This window comes from Protopterus annectens, chromosome 15.part0 (genome assembly GCF_019279795.1).
Source record: "Protopterus annectens isolate FY-2018-M chromosome 15.part0, PAN1.0, whole genome shotgun sequence".
Classification (NCBI taxonomy): domain Eukaryota; kingdom Metazoa; phylum Chordata; order Ceratodontiformes; family Protopteridae; genus Protopterus; species Protopterus annectens.
The window spans coordinates 472,308,319-472,326,014 of record NC_056749.1 but is presented as its reverse complement, the minus strand read 5'-3'; the positions used below and the strand labels follow the sequence as shown (position 1 = coordinate 472,326,014).

Genomic DNA, 17,696 nt, shown 5'->3' with positions numbered 1-17,696 from the left:
TACAGGCCAGAATGGTTCTAAAGGTATTAGGTCTTATGGCTGCGGCCATCACTCTTCTTCCCCTGGCTCGATTCTACATGCGCCTCCTTCAGTGGATGCTGTTCACACAGTGGTCATACCAGCAACTCCCAATGCGTCACCAGATTCTGGTGACACAAACATGCAAAGAACATCTTGCTTGGTGGATCACATCGCCTCAGGTTCACCAAGGCAGGTGCTATGTACCTCCCCGATAGCCACTGTCACCACGGATGCCTCCCTGATCGGGTGGGGGTCATTATCAGGGCAGGATGGTTCATGGGACGTGGCAACCGTTCGAGTACCATCTGCACATAAATGTCCTGGAGATGAGAGCAGTGCTTTTAACGTTGCAAGCCCTCAACGACTTTCTTCCCGTAGGGACAATTGCAGTCCACACAGACAACATGTCTGTAGTTTGGTATATCAACAAACAGGGCGGAACCAAGTCCTACCCTTGTGTCGAAGGCCTCAAACTATGGCAATGGGCCATCTCATCTCATCGGTTTCTGGTAGCAACGCATATCCCTGGGAAAACCAACATTATAGCGGACAGATTGAGCAGAGCTATTCTCATGCCTCACGAGTGGTCTCTCAAGCAATCCATAGCGGAAGAGATTTTTCTGGAATGGGGTCGCCCATGTTGCGATCTTTTTGCTACTCCCCGAAACAGCAAATGTCCAGACTTCTTCAGCCTCTTCCCTCTATCAGGCCATCCCCCCAGAGACGCTCTGACCCAGGATTGGCCCCAGGGACTTCTTTATGCCTTCCCTCCTTTTCCTCTGATCCCTCAGGTGATCCAGAAAGCTACCGTTTTGAGAGCCAAATTGATTCTCATTGCCCCTTACTGGCCTCGACAAGTTTGGTTTCCGTTCCTCCATCGTCACCTTTTGGTGCAGCCGTGGCATCTGGACCCAGTACCAGATCTACTGATTCACCAATCCGGTCAGCTGCACCGGTCAATCCCTTCTCTCAACCTCACAGCATGGTTGCTCCACTTCCTTCCTTAGCCAGGCTTCCTTTGATCTCTAACCCAGTTAGAGATATCATAGTAGCTTCACTAAAATCCTCTACCAGGAGGATTTACACACACAAATGGAAACGTTTCTCTTATTGGGCTAAGGCCCAAAATATTGATCCTTTTACTGCCCTGTTCAGGCAGTTCTGGACTTCTTAGCAGAGATTTTCCATGCAGGCTCCTCTTCTTCCACAGTCAGAGTTCAGTTGGCTGCTATTTCTAATTTTCATGTCGGGATAGCAGATCATAATATTATGTCCCATAGACTCTGCAGGGCCTTTTGAAAGGAATTTTCCTACTAAAGCCTCCAATCAGGAACCCTCCTCCTCAGTGGGATTTAAATTTAGTGCTGACATCCTTGATTCTTCCCCCCTTTGAGCCAGCTGTTTCTTGTTCCCTGAAATATCTTTCTTGGAAAACTTTATTCCTAGTGGCTATCACATCTGCCAGGAGGGTGTCTGAACTTCATGCTCTTTCGGTTCGACCCCCCTATTTGATTTTTCACAAAGACAGAGTATCTTTGAGAACTAATCCATCCTTTTTACCTAAGGTCGCTTCAAAAAATAATCTGAATCAATCTATTGATCTCCCTGTATTTTTTCCCAACTATTCAGATAGAGCTGAACAAAAGTTACATTATCTTGATGTCCACCGTCAGCTTAGATATTATTTGGACAAAACAAAAAAATTTAGAAAATCTGATCAACTTTTTGTTTCCTATGCGGATAATAATAAAGGCCTTCCTGTTTCTAAAGTGACTTTGTCCAGATGGCTTTCTTCGGTCATCACTGAGATTTATACGATCAGGGGAAAACAGCTGTGCTCAAAACCTAAAGCACATTCAACTAGGAGTTTAGCTACTTCTACAGCTTTTCAAGCTAGACTACCTTTAGACACTATTTGTGCAGCGGCCACTTGGGCCACTCCTCACACTTTTGTTTCCCATTACAAATTGGACTTGGCCTCCAGGGACAGAGCCAGTTTTGGCTCTACAGTCCTCAAGAGTCTGTTCCATTGAGCCACCCAGGATAGAGGTGCTAGGGACGCGGTCCCATCAAGCAAGAATGAAGGCGAGATTGACAACTTAACATTAAGAAGTTATGTACCTACCATAACGTTCCATGTTAGTTGTCTTCTCGCCTTCTTTCTGACCCTCCCTCCTTCCCCCTGGCCTGGACAGACCTTGTATAAGAAACTATAATGCTAAAGACCATTTAGACCTGGTCCCTTTTCCATTTGTAAGTTTCTTGTTCCTTTGGGAAGTATTGTTATGCTTGGTGTTATTGCCCTTTTGTCAACAAACGAGATCTGGGTACTTCCTGCCTTGCATTATGGGATATGGGGCTGCCTCGAGCTGGTAAAAGGAGTTCTCGAGCTAAAGCAAGTGCCGAGTCGGAGCCGAGGGATCGGCTCCGAACCCATCAAGCAAGAAAGAAGGCGAGAGAAGACAACTAACATGGAACGTTATGGTAGGTACATAACTTCTTATTATGGCTTACTGATGTGATTGAATTGTACCTATTTGTGTGTTTGTTGTACTGAAGTACTACACTTGGTGATCTTATGTACTGCTGATCCACCATCTGTCTAGTTACTTCTCAGATGAGGAGATCAGATAGCGACAGTAGCCATGCTCAGCTAAGTAATACTGCCATATGTGATATAGAGTCTTCTGCTCATTTGCTTGTGTTACTCAATATCACTGTAAGCTATGGTAAAGACTGACATGGCATGGTTCCAAGAGCTTACCCATGTACAAATATTGCCCAGTGCACACCACGTGTTTGAATGTTGCCCTAAATTATGAAGTAAACGAACAACCAGCCAGAAAAGCACAGAAAGCAATTTATTAGCAAACAAAGTTTTTAACTTTGTTTGCTAATAAATTGCTTTTTGTACTGGTCTAGCTGGTGGTTCATTTGTTTAGTAGTCACTGGTACCAGTGTGACCTTTAGCAATCAACAGGGACTACTGACTTCATAAATTATGAAAAGTGGAAGGTGTAGGGGGATTTTCCTCATACAAAAAAACGGGTTTCCACTTTTGTTGAACACAAGATATATATGATTGTCTGCTTTGAAGCAAGCTTAGGTAGCTTTGGCTTTAACCAGTCATGCTAGATCTGATATTCCCTAATTACCAGCAATTTCTCACATTAATTTATTTATTTTATGTGTATTAACCTGATGAGTGGATTGGTACAAAGAGCCTTTTCAGCCACAACCCAGATCAAGCAAGCAAGACCTTATACCAACATACAATCTACAAATATTTATCATCATGCACAGGTATCCCTTTACAGCTAGGGGCAATATGTTATACATACCACTACATATACAGGCAAAACTTTAAAACAAGATTGTGTCAAATAATATGTAAAATATACTAATCACATTCAAGTAAAAGACAGTATTTACCTTGGGTCCAGAATGATTCTGGCATTAAGAATCATGCTTTAGGTAGTATCTGGCACCAAATGTATTTACAGAGTAACTAATTATTGTTTCAGAAGATATCTAAAGGGGGGTATGTCCTTCCTTTCCTGGATAACTAGATGAATGTAGCCAGTCCAGGACAGATCTGGAATGTATTCTACCTTGAGGGATTTCATTCTTTCAGCAGCTGTGCTTCGGTGTTAGTGCAGCCATATCAGTTATGTAATCAGCCTAAGTTTGGCATCCATGGTTTGAACCTGCATGGGATTGAAAGAAGAAACCCTAGTTGTCATTGCAATAGCTGTAAGGAATACCCAGAGTTTACACACACAGTTCTGTCATATCTAAGCTTACAGTCTTTGCAAGTTAAGCTGTAGGAGTTTAAAGGCAAATGTTATGACTGCAAGGGCGCTGAGCTTGTGGTCTGACAGCAAATGCCATTTTTGGTAATTCTGCTAGTGGTAAAGGGGGCCATATTACCAAAAATGTGTCATTTGTTTCCTTGTGAAAGAACTGCTGTATTATCATAAATACATGTACTCCAATTTGATCTGAAATTAAAAAAAATATTACAAAGACCCCACACACACAGTTCATAAATATAGATGTCACGCTGGGGTGTACAGTGAATGGTGAAAGAGCTAACTGAGATCTGCAACTTAGACTCCTGGACATCCAGTGGTGTTTATTGTACACTTTGTTGTATCTTGTTTCTTACTCAAAGTGCAGTTACATCTAAGTAAGTTTTCAAATGAGTGGAATCAGCTTTTTAAGAACGGTCTGCTGGTATATATTTTTTTCTTTTAATTTGTGGGTACAAATGTAGTTAGCACCTTCAGTGTGTCAGTACAAAGAAGCAGTGTTAGGAGAGTTGGGAGTGACCGAACCAGGTATGTTGATCCCTAAGTAACATGCCTCTGATCATATTTATAAAACCTTTTTTGTAATCTCTCTTCAATCTGGACCATACTGTATGCATTGTGCCCTCTGTTTGGTATGAGTCATATAGTAATGCATTGATTTTGTTCATTATAAATTGGTTACTTAAACTTGCATTAAAGAAGAAGAAAGAAACAGTTCTAACTGATAATTATTTTGAATATGTATAGGCTTCCCTGGATCATTGGGTGAGAAAGGTGACCCTGGTCCACCAGGGTTAGATATACCAGGCCCTCCAGGTGATGCAGGGCGTCCTGGACCACCAGGACCCCCAGGAGCAGTAGGCCCTCCAGGTAACCCTGGACAGCCAGGCCGTGATGGATTATCAGGTACACCAGGTAAGTTATGCAATGTTATTCTCGTGTAACAAGTAATAACAGTGCTAGTTCTTTTGAATATATGTTCATGGATGTATTATGCATTAAATATCTGAGAGTATTCATGCACTTAGCATAATGAAAAAAACAGACTGTCCTTCTTAGAGATTTGTCATAATGGATAAGGTCTTCACCTTACAGGCCCAAGGCACAGGGATTAATTCTGACCTTAGGTTATTGGTTAGGCTTACAAATGGTCCTTCAGGGCAGTTAGGCTAGTATTCTCTTATGACCCTGTGGATATATTACCCACTCCTCTTTTAAAATGTTACCTTCTTTGTTCTACACTTCTGGAACTATGAATTTGAAGGGTCTTGGCCAATTTGGTATGTTTTATTTATTATTATTTATTTGCTTTTGTTGAATGTGAAAGTCCACTGGGCTGAAATGAACCCATTTCCAATGGAGGCCTGAGGAGAAAAGCTCCATAACATTATACAAGAAAAATATAAAATGTTCTGTAGTCCTAGCTCATCTTCATTCTTACACACGGGTTCGGAGCCGATCCTCGGCTCCTACTCAGCCTTTTTACAAGCTCAGAGTCTTCTAGTTGGCTCGTGGCTAGGTAGGTATCCCATGGTGCACCAGTACAATCCCCAGATCTCATTTGCTGCGTTGACGAGTTCGGATGTGCTTCTTCTTGGCCGTGGCTAAGTCTAACACATTATGCTGTTTTTTTGCCTAATTTGTACTGTTTTTTCATATTTAGATAGCATTATATAGCTTTTGCTGTTGTTGTTGTTGTATTTAGATAGTTGAACATTTACTGGGGATTTCCCTGTGTGTTAAGTTTTTGAGAACAGTTGGCCATTGGCCTTATCGTTCTCATTGGTATCCTGTGTGCCAGTTAGTTTATCTCTGGGCTTTTGCCATATATTTATTTTCCTAGTAGTTAGATACTGTTGATTAGAGGTTGTAGGCACTTTTGTGCACAGTTTAGACTATGTGTATAATGCTTTGTAAAATTTAGATAAGCTTTCTTTGTGTACTTAAGAGATTTCTGTGTTAGTGTGACTGTTTAAAGTTGTCTTTTCTAATCCTTTCCTCTAAGTCCTTTTAAGTTAGAGGACCTAGTCCTCCCACTCTCCTTTTCTCCTGTGTGTCTGATTGGCTAATCTTCTGTGAGATGTCTAAGGTCATCAAGGATCATAAGCCCTCTAGCTTTAAAAAATGTGTGAAATGTTTACAGAAGATGCCTATAACGGATGACCACATTAACTGTGTTTACTGTGTTGGGGCCATCCATTTACAGGAAACATGTCTATTTTGTCACTCATTTAATGCTTGGGTATTGCAGGAGAGAAAGAATAAACTTATATTAAAAGGTCTCCTTCAGCCCTCCTTTGAGGAAGATCTGGCTAGCTCTTCCTCTTCGTCTAAACCACATGGATATAAAATGGAAAAATTGAAACTAAGAGGCATTCCCCAGCACCGGCTGGTGCATCGGAGCCGCCTCCCAAAATTTCTAAACCTGACAAATATGCTGCCTCCCCGGCTGCACTGAGTTTGGAGCCCATCGAGGGTACTACTACTGTGGCTACAGTGTCGGCACCAGGCAGTTTGGAGCTGACCATTGATAGCAGGCATCGGAGCCAGTCTACGGAATCTTTACTGGTCTCCCCTACATTACGGTCCCCCATACTACAGCAATCTCAATCTCCCACACTGTCTTCCAGATCTTCCAGGAGCTTATCAGAAGATGATGCGGAGAGAGTAGTGCTGAGACTCCTGAAGTCATCTGCCTTGCCTAAAATGTTGTTGGCTCCAACTCAGTCGGTTCTGGAGCCACTTGAGTCCATTATCCCTTCTGTGATTCCTCCTCCAAGCCATGCTGGACTTTCAGAGCCGGAGTGCTTGGTACCACTGGTGGAACCCTCGGTTCCAGCTCCCCCTGAGGTTGTTTTGGAGCAGAGTTCTGCTCCAACACCTTCGGTGCCATCCAAGGTGTCTAGGAGCCAAAGCTCACCAGTCGGACCCAACAGGGACGCCTGGAACCGGACCTCTTCGGTTTTGAGTCTTCCTCTTGGTGCATCGGCTAGGGTGAACTCGGACCCTACATCTGTCTCGGAGCTGATGGTGTCCTCTGTCTCCTCAGAGCAATGGAGGTCGGCATTCGAGATGATGAGGAGTGTGCTGTCCTGATCATCAGCTCCAACCAGGGGTACAGACACTCTTCTCCCTCGGGCACCTACTTCAGTCTCAGCACCTACTCCCTCTCTGGAGAGCAGAGACCCACAGAGACCTGCAGCCTCAGGAGCCCCCGGCTGGTGGCCCCCTTTCTTCTGAGACCTCCCCAGAATATCCTTCTGAGAAGCCCCCATGGAAGAGGACATGCAAGAAGCATGTAGACTCCCAGGATGAGTCTCTTATCTCAGACACTGACCTCGAAGAGTCAGAAGGGCCTCCCCAAGTCATCCTCAGATGATGTCTCCTTTGTAGACATCTTGGAGATCCTTAAGCAGAGGTGCAGCTGGCCCACTGTTTCCCCTTCTGATGAGGAGTCAGTGTACCTGAATGCTTTTGGGTCTCAACCTTCAGCATCTTGGGTGTCTCCAACTTCGACAAACTGTTAGAGCTTGTTAGTCGGAAGGTGTGGGATACTCCTGATGCCATAGAGCCAGTCCCCAGGAGACCAAATAAATTTCTATCAGCTCCAAAGGAGAAGGAATTTTTGTCATAGGGTGTTCCCGTAGATGCCATGGTGGTGGCAGCGGCCACAAAGAAGGAGCTAGCGGAGACTACTACTTCTGTCCATCCGCTGAATAAAGAGTCTTGAACGATGGACAGATATGGGAAGCATATCTTTTCACCAGCAGCATTTACTCTTAGATCGCTGAACTACCTAAAGCACTTTACGAGGCTTCAGAGCGATCTCCTTAAGGAGTTAGGAGAGACTATGCAAGGTACATCCACTGAGGGAGTTCCTGAGAAGGTGTCTGCTCAGTTGTCCACCTTGAATTCTATTGTCAACTCATCCATGAGGCTGATCTCTTATGCAGCTGATGGAGCGAGCATAGCAGCAGGTTCAGGAGTTTCCCTAAGAAGGCACTCCTGGATGCGCTTGTGTAATTTTGTGGAGCCATTTAAGTCTACCTTTACCAACTACCCCATGACGGTTCTTCATTGTTTGGACCTAAGGTAAAGGACACGCTCACCCGGTGCGAGCAAGAAGGAAAAACACTCTCTGTTGTGGGAGTACGTTTTACCATCCCCTCTAGACCATATCCCAAGAGCCAGAGGGGTGGTAAAATGTGGTTCAAGAAGTCCCAGAGGTTTTTCCAGGATGCACAAGGTGATTCCTCCTTCAGAGGCAGAGGAGGAGGAGGAAATGGTAGACATAGTCCTAGAGGCAGGGGTGGACCACAAAACCAGGGAGGCCATGATTCATTTCAGGGCCAGCCCTACCAGCGCTCCTGATGTGGGGCCCAACTGTGCTTCTCTGGAGTCGGTCGGGGGTCGCATTTCTTTGTATCCAGAAGCCTGGCACAGTATCACTCGAGACAGATGGGTACAAAGAATTATCACCAGAGGTTATTCCATACCCTTTTCTCTGCCACCTCATGTCCCCAAGAGGATCCCGGATGTTCCACCCAATCACAGGGATCAAGTGACTGTGGAAGTCAACAAGTTGCTTGCAAAAAGAGTCATCCAAACAGTCCCCACAGACCAAACAGGATTCGGAACTTACCCCAGATTCTTTTAGTGCCAAAATGTACAGGGGACTGGAGGCCCATCTTGGACCTCAGCAAATTAAATGAATCCGTAAAGAAGGACAAGTTCCGGATGGTGACACTGCAGTCTATACACCCATTACTAGGGAAAAACACTTGGATGTGCTCAATAGACCTCCATGACACTTACTACCACATAAAAATGGACAGGGCATTGAGGAATCATCTATGCTTCTGGCTGGGAGCCAGTCACTACCAGTTACGTGCTCTGCCCTTTGGTCTCACCACAGCCCCCAGGGTGTTTACCAAGTGTATGGCAGTAGTGACAGCTCACCTGAGACATCTAGGATTCAAGGTGTTTCCTTATCTGGACAACTGGCTCCTGACTGCCCCACCAGGCATCTACTTCTTCAGACCAGGGATGCTACTATTCAAACTTTTGCCCAGTTGGGGATTACTACAAACTGGGAAAAATCTGCCTTATTGCCCTCCCAATTTGTGACTTTTATAGGTGCAGAAATAGACTCAGTAGCTATGTTGGCTCGCCTTCCAATAGAAAGGGCACAAAATCTTGTACTACAAATTCATCGTCTTCTCCCTCTCTGAAAATTCAAGGCCAAGATTGTTCTGAAGCTTTTAGGGACCATGGCTTCTACCATACTACTAGTGCCATTAGCCAGACTACACATGTGGATTCTTCAGTGGCTTCTGTCGTCTCAGTCGTCTTTCCAACAACTGCCCTTAACTCACCACATTCTGTTAACAGATTCTTGCAAGAAGGACCTCAGTTGGTGGATTCAAAGCAATCAGTTAACTACGGGCACTCCATTCCTCCCTTGCCAACCCGTTGCCACTGTGACCACGGATGCCTCACAGATAGGGTTGGGGGGCATTATCTAGGCAGGACTGTCCAAAGCACATGGCAAAATCATGAGGCTCATCTGGATATCAGTGTTCTAGAGATGAGGGCAGTGCTCCTGGCATTGCAAGCACTTCACGGCCTTCTTCCTCTTGGGACGATTGCAATACAGTCAGACAACATGTCGGTAGTATGGTATCTCAATAAACAAGGTGGGATCAGATCATACCCACTCTGTCGGGATGCCATTCGGGTTTGGAAATGGGAGATATCTTCCAGCGCTTTCTGGTGGCGATGCACATCCTCCTGGAAACAACCAACGTGATAGCCGACAAACTCAGCCGGTCAATTTTGATGCCTCATGAGTGGACTCTGAAACAGGAAATAGTGGAGCAGATTTTCTGCAGATGGGGTCAGCCTTGCTGCAATCTCTTTGCCAGCCCGATCAATGCCAAGTGCAACAGCTACTTCTCCCTCATCACCCCTCCGGGGGAGTCACTGAGAGACGTACTTGTTCATGATTGGCCCCTGGGTCTCCTTTATGCTTTCCCACCCTTTCCTCTCATATCCAAGGTGATTCAGAAAGCGAAACTGTGGGGAAGCAAACTGATCCTCATTACTCCTTACTGGCATCGACAAGTTTGGTTCCTCTTTCTTGGGCATCACCTATTAGATGATCCTTGGACTCTGGACCCAGTGCCAGATCTCTTGATGCACGTCAGGCTCTCTTCACCCCAGCCTACACACCCTCAATTTGACAGGTGGGCTGCTCCAGTTCCATCCCTAGTCAGGCTTCACGATTTCTCACCCTCCGTGACTCATATCCTTACATCTTCTTATAAACCCTCCACTAGGAAATTATACACCAGTAAATGGAGGAGATTCTCTTTCTGGGCTGAGGGAAGGAATGTTGACCCTCATACTGCATCTGTTCTGGTAGCATTGGAATTTGTTTGAACTTTTCCACCAGGGATCTGTCAGGGTTCAGTTGGTAGCAATTTCTAATTTTCATCTGGGTCAACATGATTCTAATCTGATGTCACATAGGTTGTGCAAGACCTTCCTTAAAGGTGCCACTTTAAGACCTCCCCTTCAGGAACCAATTGCTTCATGGGACTTGAATTTTGCTCTATCCAAATTAATGTCTCCACCCTTTGAGCCAGCCCATTCATCTCTCTTGAAATTTCTGTCTTGGAAGACCTTGTTTCTTGTGGCAATCACATCTGCTAGAAGGGTTTCGGAGTTATAAGCACTATCCCTCAAACCCCCATATTTGATATTTCACAAAGACAGAGTATCTCTTCCTACTAATCCATCGTTTGTCCCCAAGGTCTGCTCCCATAATACTTTGAGCCAATCCATAGAGCTTCCTGTGTTCTTTCCCAATCATTCCAACTCAGCGCAATACAGATTCCATCAGTTGGATGTTTATAGACAATTACGTTTTTATTTGCACTAGACCAAGGAATTCAGGAAGTCAGACCAATTATTTATTTCCTTCTCTGACTCCAGATTAGGTCTCCCAGTTTCCAAAGTGACTCTTTCTAATTGGATCTCTAGCTGTATAGCTTACATTTACTTTTCTGATGGTAAGCCTTTACCTTCCAAAATTAAGGCTCATTCTATGAGATCTCAGTCTACGTCTGCAGCTTTTCAAGCCAAGGTCCCATTGGATAATATCTGTGCAGCAGCAACTTGGGCTACCCCTCACACATTTATTACTCATTAAAATTGGATATGAACTCCAGGGGTAGAGCATCCTTTGGTTCCACGGTACTCAGGAGTATTTTTACTTGAGCCACACAAGAATAAGGTGCTAGGGACACTGTCCCATGTGTAAGAATGAAGGCGAGGTAGGACTACAGAACATAAAGAAGTTATGTACTCATCCTAACGTTACATGTTTGTAGTCCATCTCGCCCTTCATTCTTACAAACCCACCCTCCTACCCCCATCCTGGAAGGATCTGGAGACAGAAAAATTGTTAAGTGGAGACCTTTTTATTATTGAGTTCTTTCTGCATGTTTTTTTGTTATTTATCTTTAGTTAGAAGCAAACAAGATCTGGGGATTGTACTGGTGCACCATGGGATACCTACCTGGCCACAAGCCAACTAGAAGACTTTGAGCTTGTAAAAAGGCAGAGTCAGAGCAGAGGATCAGCTCCGAACCTCGTGTAAGAATGAAGGTGCGAAATGGACTACAAACATTGAACGTTATGATGAGTACACAACTTCTTTTTTGTTTAACAAGAGTTACAAAATGTAGTTGAGTACCTTGTTAGTTCAGAGACTTGTCTCTCATTAAGTGTTCCCACTTATTTGCTGTAGAAAACATTTTTATGTATTATTTTTTTATTTTACATTTGTTTACTTGAATGTTATTCTGTTTTTATTTCATACACAGCACATGATTTGGAAATAAGAAAATCCTTTAACGTAGCAGTTTTGTTTTTCACAGTCAGCAGGCACCCAGCTAGAATAACTGTTTAAAAAGAACTACACTGTTCTGATTAAAGACACTTGGAGATAATGCAGCTTTAGTCATTGTCATATAATGTCTGCTTCACAGAGAAACCATAACCAGCATAATGCATATCATTACAATTGTTTCTTTTGCTTTATATTTTGTACTTTTTGTAATGTGTGCACGCTTAGGACTTCAGAGTATTATTCAACAATATGTAATTAATGTTAGAGTGCCCATGGACCATCTTGGCTATTTTGATCAGTTTAATTGTACAAAAATATTGCATTGTTTCATTGTGTCAGTCAGACGTCTAGGTGAAGCTGGAAAGATGTTTTAAATTTAAAAATGCTTTCATGTTAAAAGAAGCTGGTAACCGTGAGGAAAGAAAAATATTCAAAGTATGCTTCTGTCATACTGCTTGCAGGTGCACATCCAGCTAAAGAGGAGTCAGGGTTAGGAATTATCAGTGCATCTGACTTCATTAGCTGGATCTAAACAGCAGTATTACAAAAAGTATTCATAGATATTCCAAGGACCATTTGAGTTTCATGACCATTCTCAACTTGCCAGTACCCTTCCTCAGGCAGCAGCTCCTTTCTCCAGGAGGGCCATATTGGTCAATCCTGGAGTAAATTTACAGAAACCCATCGAGTCATGTAGGCTATATTTAAAGGAAGAAAATGAGTCACACTTCTTAGAATCCTGAAAAAGTTTATTCCACAGGTTTGGACATATCCCTAACATCATGCTTTATTTATCTTTTGGTGAAGATTTAGGTCACTTTTTCTAGTAATAGGGGCGATACTGGATTTGTGGAGAAATAGGAGGTCCAGGAAAATCAGGTCTCGAATGGCATAGTAAAGCAAGACAGAGGTCTCTCCTCAAAAGTCTACAACTCACATAAGTAAAGGATAGAACTTCCAGACTCTTTTGGTAGCTGAGGGACTTAAGCCCAGGATTTTTTTTAGTTAGGAGCCTTTGCGATCTTTCTGATTGTTTGATAAGTTTAATGAGCCACATCCCGAAGGGAGCATTTTACTCCCTGATCAATGCCATGTTTTAGGATGTGATTAAGTTTTTTAGACTTTGATTATATTCCCTTAGCACTTAGCTTGGCTAAACTAAAGGATTTCTGGACAAGCATTGTTACATAATGGTCAAACGAGAGGGAGCTGTCAACTCAGTCTTTGTTAATAAGGTCTATGACGATTCGTTCCATTGCCTTGCAGATAAGGCTGGTCAGGCTAATAGGTTCACAGGTAGGTACTAGGCTATCTGCCCGAGGTCATTTATAAGCCTAGCCAGAGTGTGTCTGCTTTCACCGCCCCATTGATTAATTAACTGAGCCTCTGTCAAGCAGAGTCAATGAAGTGATCCCAGGGGTGTATTTTCTGTTACCCATCTGCTCGTCAAGGTTTCTCTTGAAGAGTGTTAGTGAGGGGCTCTGCCTAATGTAGTTAGGAATTTGTTCCAAAGCATGGGGAGTCTCTGTGACAGGACTGCATCCCTCCAGCATGTTCTATTTATTGCTGTGGTGAGGTTTAGCTCGCTAGAGTGCATGGCTCGCAGTGACTTGGATTTCTTTAAGTGGAGCATGTCCATCAATTCTGAGTTGGACATGGCTTTGTAAGTCAGACAGAGCTCACCTCTGAGTAAGCAATATGCCACCGAGTACAGCCAGAGTTTTTTCAGTCGGGCTGCATAGGACATATGTTTGAGGCCTGTAATCCTCTTGGTGAGGTACTTTTGTGGTCTTTCCAGCTGTTGGAAGTGTCTTGTGAGGTACATCCCAAGTGGGCATTGTACTCTATGATGGGTCTGATGAGTAGAGGGGCACTATAACCTCTATTTCTAGATGCAAACCCTTTAGTAATTAGATGGGCTACATAGAAGGATTTCCTAACTACTTTGGCAATATGATTGTCAAAGGAGAGATTACTATCTACCTGGGTCCCCAGATCTCTTATTACCTCTTCTGTATTAAGGGGGTTGCCACCTATGTGGTAATTCCTGGGTGTTTTGTTTTTCCCCAAACGGGATGACTATCCATTTTTTGGCATTTAGGTTGAGGCCATGACTTTAACACGAGGTGTCCGTCTCAGTAAGGCCCTTTTGAAGGATGTCTATGTCAGCCGTAGAGTCAATTATGGTTCCCAGTTTGCAGTCATTGGTGAACTTGGTTAGCCATAGTCCTCCTGTGTTTACCTGTACTTCTGAGAAGTATATGCCGAACAGTAGGGGTCCCAGGACCAAGCCTTGTGGGACACCACTTGTGACTGGCTTAGAGTCGGACCTGGAGCCCGCTGTTCTTACAGTGTGAGTTCTTTCTGTAAGTCAGTTGGCAACCCATCTTTTGACGTAGGTGTTTATGTTCAGGCTGGTGAGTTTTTCTGTAATACCAGAGTTGAGAATGGTATCAAAAGCCTTGGCGAGGTCAAGGTAGGCTGTGTGAACCACCTTTCCCTCGTTTATGACTTTGGTAACTGTCTCGAAGAAGTCAACCAGGTTTAGTAGGCATGATCTGCCCTTAACAAAGCCGAACTGGGTTGGGTCAAGTGTTTGGAGGTTCCCAATGTCTTTGTTAACGAGTTTCATGATGATGCACTCCATAGCCTTGCAGACCAGGCTAGTCAGGCTTATGGGTGATAGTTACCAGGGTCAGTTGTGGCCCCTCCTTTGTGGAGTGGAATAGCCATTGCTGTGCACCATTCAATGGGCTCGTAGCCTGTGGAGAGGCTGAGGTTGAACAGCGTGTTTAGGTGGGGGTTAGTTTGTTCTGTAGTTAGTGCAAGACACAGCCTGGGACAACATCTGGCCCCATTGATGCTGTGTTTTTGGCTTTTGAAAGGGCTGTTTTCACCTGTGCGTCTGTGATTTACAGGACACTACACTTTTCCAGTATTGTTGTGGGCCCTTTTGGGGGTGAGAGGGGGGTGAAGTTTGCACTGAATCTATCTGCCAGGATGTTGGCAATATCAGTAGGTTCAGTATATTTTGTGCTAATTTGCACTAGCTCAGTGCGTATCTATGAGTTGCCACTTAGATTCTTAACATAGATAAAGGTGGCTTTGAATCCTTGGCTATTTTTCTTTCGAAGTTAGCCTTGGATGGTTTTATGAGGGACCTTAGTTTCTTAATGATACTGATCATGGATGTCTTTCCTAATGGGTCTGTAGTTCCCGGGGTCTGTGGATACACCCCCTTTGTGCAAAGGGATGATGGTAGCGGTTTTCCATTCCACTGGGACAAAGCCTTTGCTTAGACTGTGATTGAAAACCATGTTCAGTGGTGATGGTAATTCCTGTTTTAACCCATATAGAACACAGCCAGGGATATTGTCTGGTCCCATACAGGTTGTCTTTTTGGCCTTGGAGAGGGCATTTCAGACCTGCTTCTTGGAGATACAAGGAGGGGGACAGGTGTTCGGGATGCTTTGAGGTATATGTGGCGAGGACAAGGGAGTGAAATTTTCACTGAACCTGACAGCCAAGTTTGCTATATCCACAGGTTCTATATATGCAGTACCATTAACTGCAGGATCAGTGCATATCTGGACCTTACTTGTGAGGTTACAGATGTAACTAAAGAACGCCTTGTGATTGTCCTTAGTTAAGGAAGGGAATATGGATTCGTAGTTAGCTTTGGAGTACTTCACTAGGAGTCTTATTTGCTTGTTTAAGTTAAGGAGGGAGTGTTTCATGTTTTGAGACCATTTCTTTCTACTCTTAGACAGCATTTTCTTTCTTCTGTTGTATAACCTATTAATGGCAGTTGTCCAGTCAGGTTTGTTTTTCTTTCAAGATCTTGCTTTGGTTCTGTCAGGTACGTCAGAGTAAGTACAACTGTACAGGTGCTTGTATAAAGCATTGGTGTGCAACAGCATAGGAGACTGTTCTATCAGTGGGGGGAAGGGCTATCAAGTTATTTATGCCATCACATAAGAAGCTGTAACTGGCCTTGGAGAAGATTTTTAGTCTAGTTGTTGCTGGGGGGGGGGGGGGAGTCTTGTGTTATAGTTACTTCTAGCAAAACTGATTTGTGGTCATATCTCACCAGGGATGGCCACACACTGGGGGTGGTGCAGTGTTCCCCCAGGTTGGCGAGCACCAGGTCCAGGATGTTTGAGTCCCTTGTGGGTGAGTCAACTAGCTGGTCCAGGAACCTTTGGCCAAGTGAGTTAGAACATGTATAATTTACCCGTCTATGGATGGGTAATTAAAGCCTCCCAAAACCAAGATGTTTGGTTGCATCTCGATTGACTCAAGTAGATACAAATAGGCTGAGTGGATGTCCTTTTTCATGGAGGGGGTCCAATAGCTTGCAATAACATGAAGAAAGGTCTTACCTACAGTCAACTGCACCTGAAGTAATTCAAGGGAGTTGTGCTGTTTAAACAGTCTAGAGGTATATTTATCTTTAATGAATATTGATACACCCACCTCGTTTAGTTCTCACACCTTCAGTTTGTGGTTTGAACATGTGGAAAGAAATGTAACCTGGTATAGCTGGGGTGCTCTCCGTAGCCTTAAACCATGTCTCGGTGACTGCACAGATGTCAGCATCTTTTAGGGTGTGGACTGCTTCCAGTGAGTTCAGTTTCTGGTTTAGACTCCTAGCGTATAGCAGCATAACACTGAGGTTGTTTTTAGATGGTATTTTTATGTCGGGAATTTTGTTCTTTTGACATAGCCTAAAAAGGCACTATAACGATGGCAAGAGCCTTAACCAGTAACCAAAATCTCAAGGGTGACAGATGAAGACCATCTCTGGCGAAACATCGAGGTCTGTCGACCATGTCATCCTAGGCTGACAGATAGTGGATCCCTTTTGAATGACAACAGAAACTAAGCCAATTGTTTAAGTCAATAATTTTTTGCTTGTATTAGCTACTGTAATTTGTCCCGCTTTAGTATAGACAAACAAGTGGGGTAGTTCTATTACATAGAAACACATCAGGATGGACAGCAGCATTACAAAATATAAATGAACTGACAGACTACACAGGCATACATGCTTACATCTCAACAGCTAACCACAAAGTGGCAGTCAGGCTCGCACGTACTCAGTATTTAAACTTGTGCAAGCCCCTAGAAAGCTTCTTAAATCTGTACACACATTGATCTACATTCTCCCCCTTAAGTAGATTGCCCTCAATGAAATGACATTGGAATAAGACATACGATAATATAGACATCAGAACATGTCCAAGTTGCTGTATATCTGTAAAATGATCTGGGAATGCACCCTGATCTAGTAATATAGTAATCAGAACTGGGTTTAGCAACAGGGACAGTCTTCGGTGAACAACTCTTATCAGGAACTTCGGAATTCATCTCAGGAACTAGGATATTTACTGGAATGTCTTCTAGAACTGGAATGCTGGACAACTCACTCTGAGATAGAGTCTTTCTCACAGGTGAGGTACTGTGATACAGGCTCAGACATCAAATGTTTCCAATTCCACATAAACTGTACTCCTGGTGATTCCACAATTTATGATTTCGGTGCTGGACAAATACTCTTCGTGATTCCAATCCGATCATAACCTTTGCACGTTTGCATTCTCATGGACTCTCCATGTAATGGATTAAGTGGTTTGCTGGACTTGTCGTAATAAGACTTCTGAGATAGGCACTTTAGATGGGCTTTCACTAATCTGTTATTGTTAGCATTTGAAACCAATAAACTACTGCTAACTGGTAATGTAGTTCTGATTTGTCTTGACAGAAGTCTCTGGGCATGTGAACCAAGATGTTTATCACAAGGAATATTTCTGAGATTAAAGAGATTCTGGAAAACATCACTATGGTCTCGTTTTGACTTCTCTTGTAATTGTTTTGCACTTTGAACGTTCTGCCAAGCCATTTGACTGCAGGTACTCAGGACTACTCGTAACACTGATAAAGTCCCA

General features: G+C 43.6%; 1 protein-coding gene across 4 annotated transcripts in view; it reads left to right on the top strand.

Annotated features, from left to right (window-relative positions):
• The window catches only part of COL4A5 (collagen type IV alpha 5 chain), a 3,591,008-nt gene that overhangs the window by 2,527,834 nt on the left and 1,045,478 nt on the right, over positions 1 to 17,696 (top strand). For all 4 annotated transcript variants that reach the window (XM_044057208.1, XM_044057205.1, XM_044057207.1 and 1 more), the window contains one exon: positions 4,581 to 4,748. In XM_044057208.1, the coding sequence (XP_043913143.1) occupies positions 4,581 to 4,748 (168 nt within the window). The remainder of the gene's footprint in view (positions 1 to 4,580; positions 4,749 to 17,696) is intronic.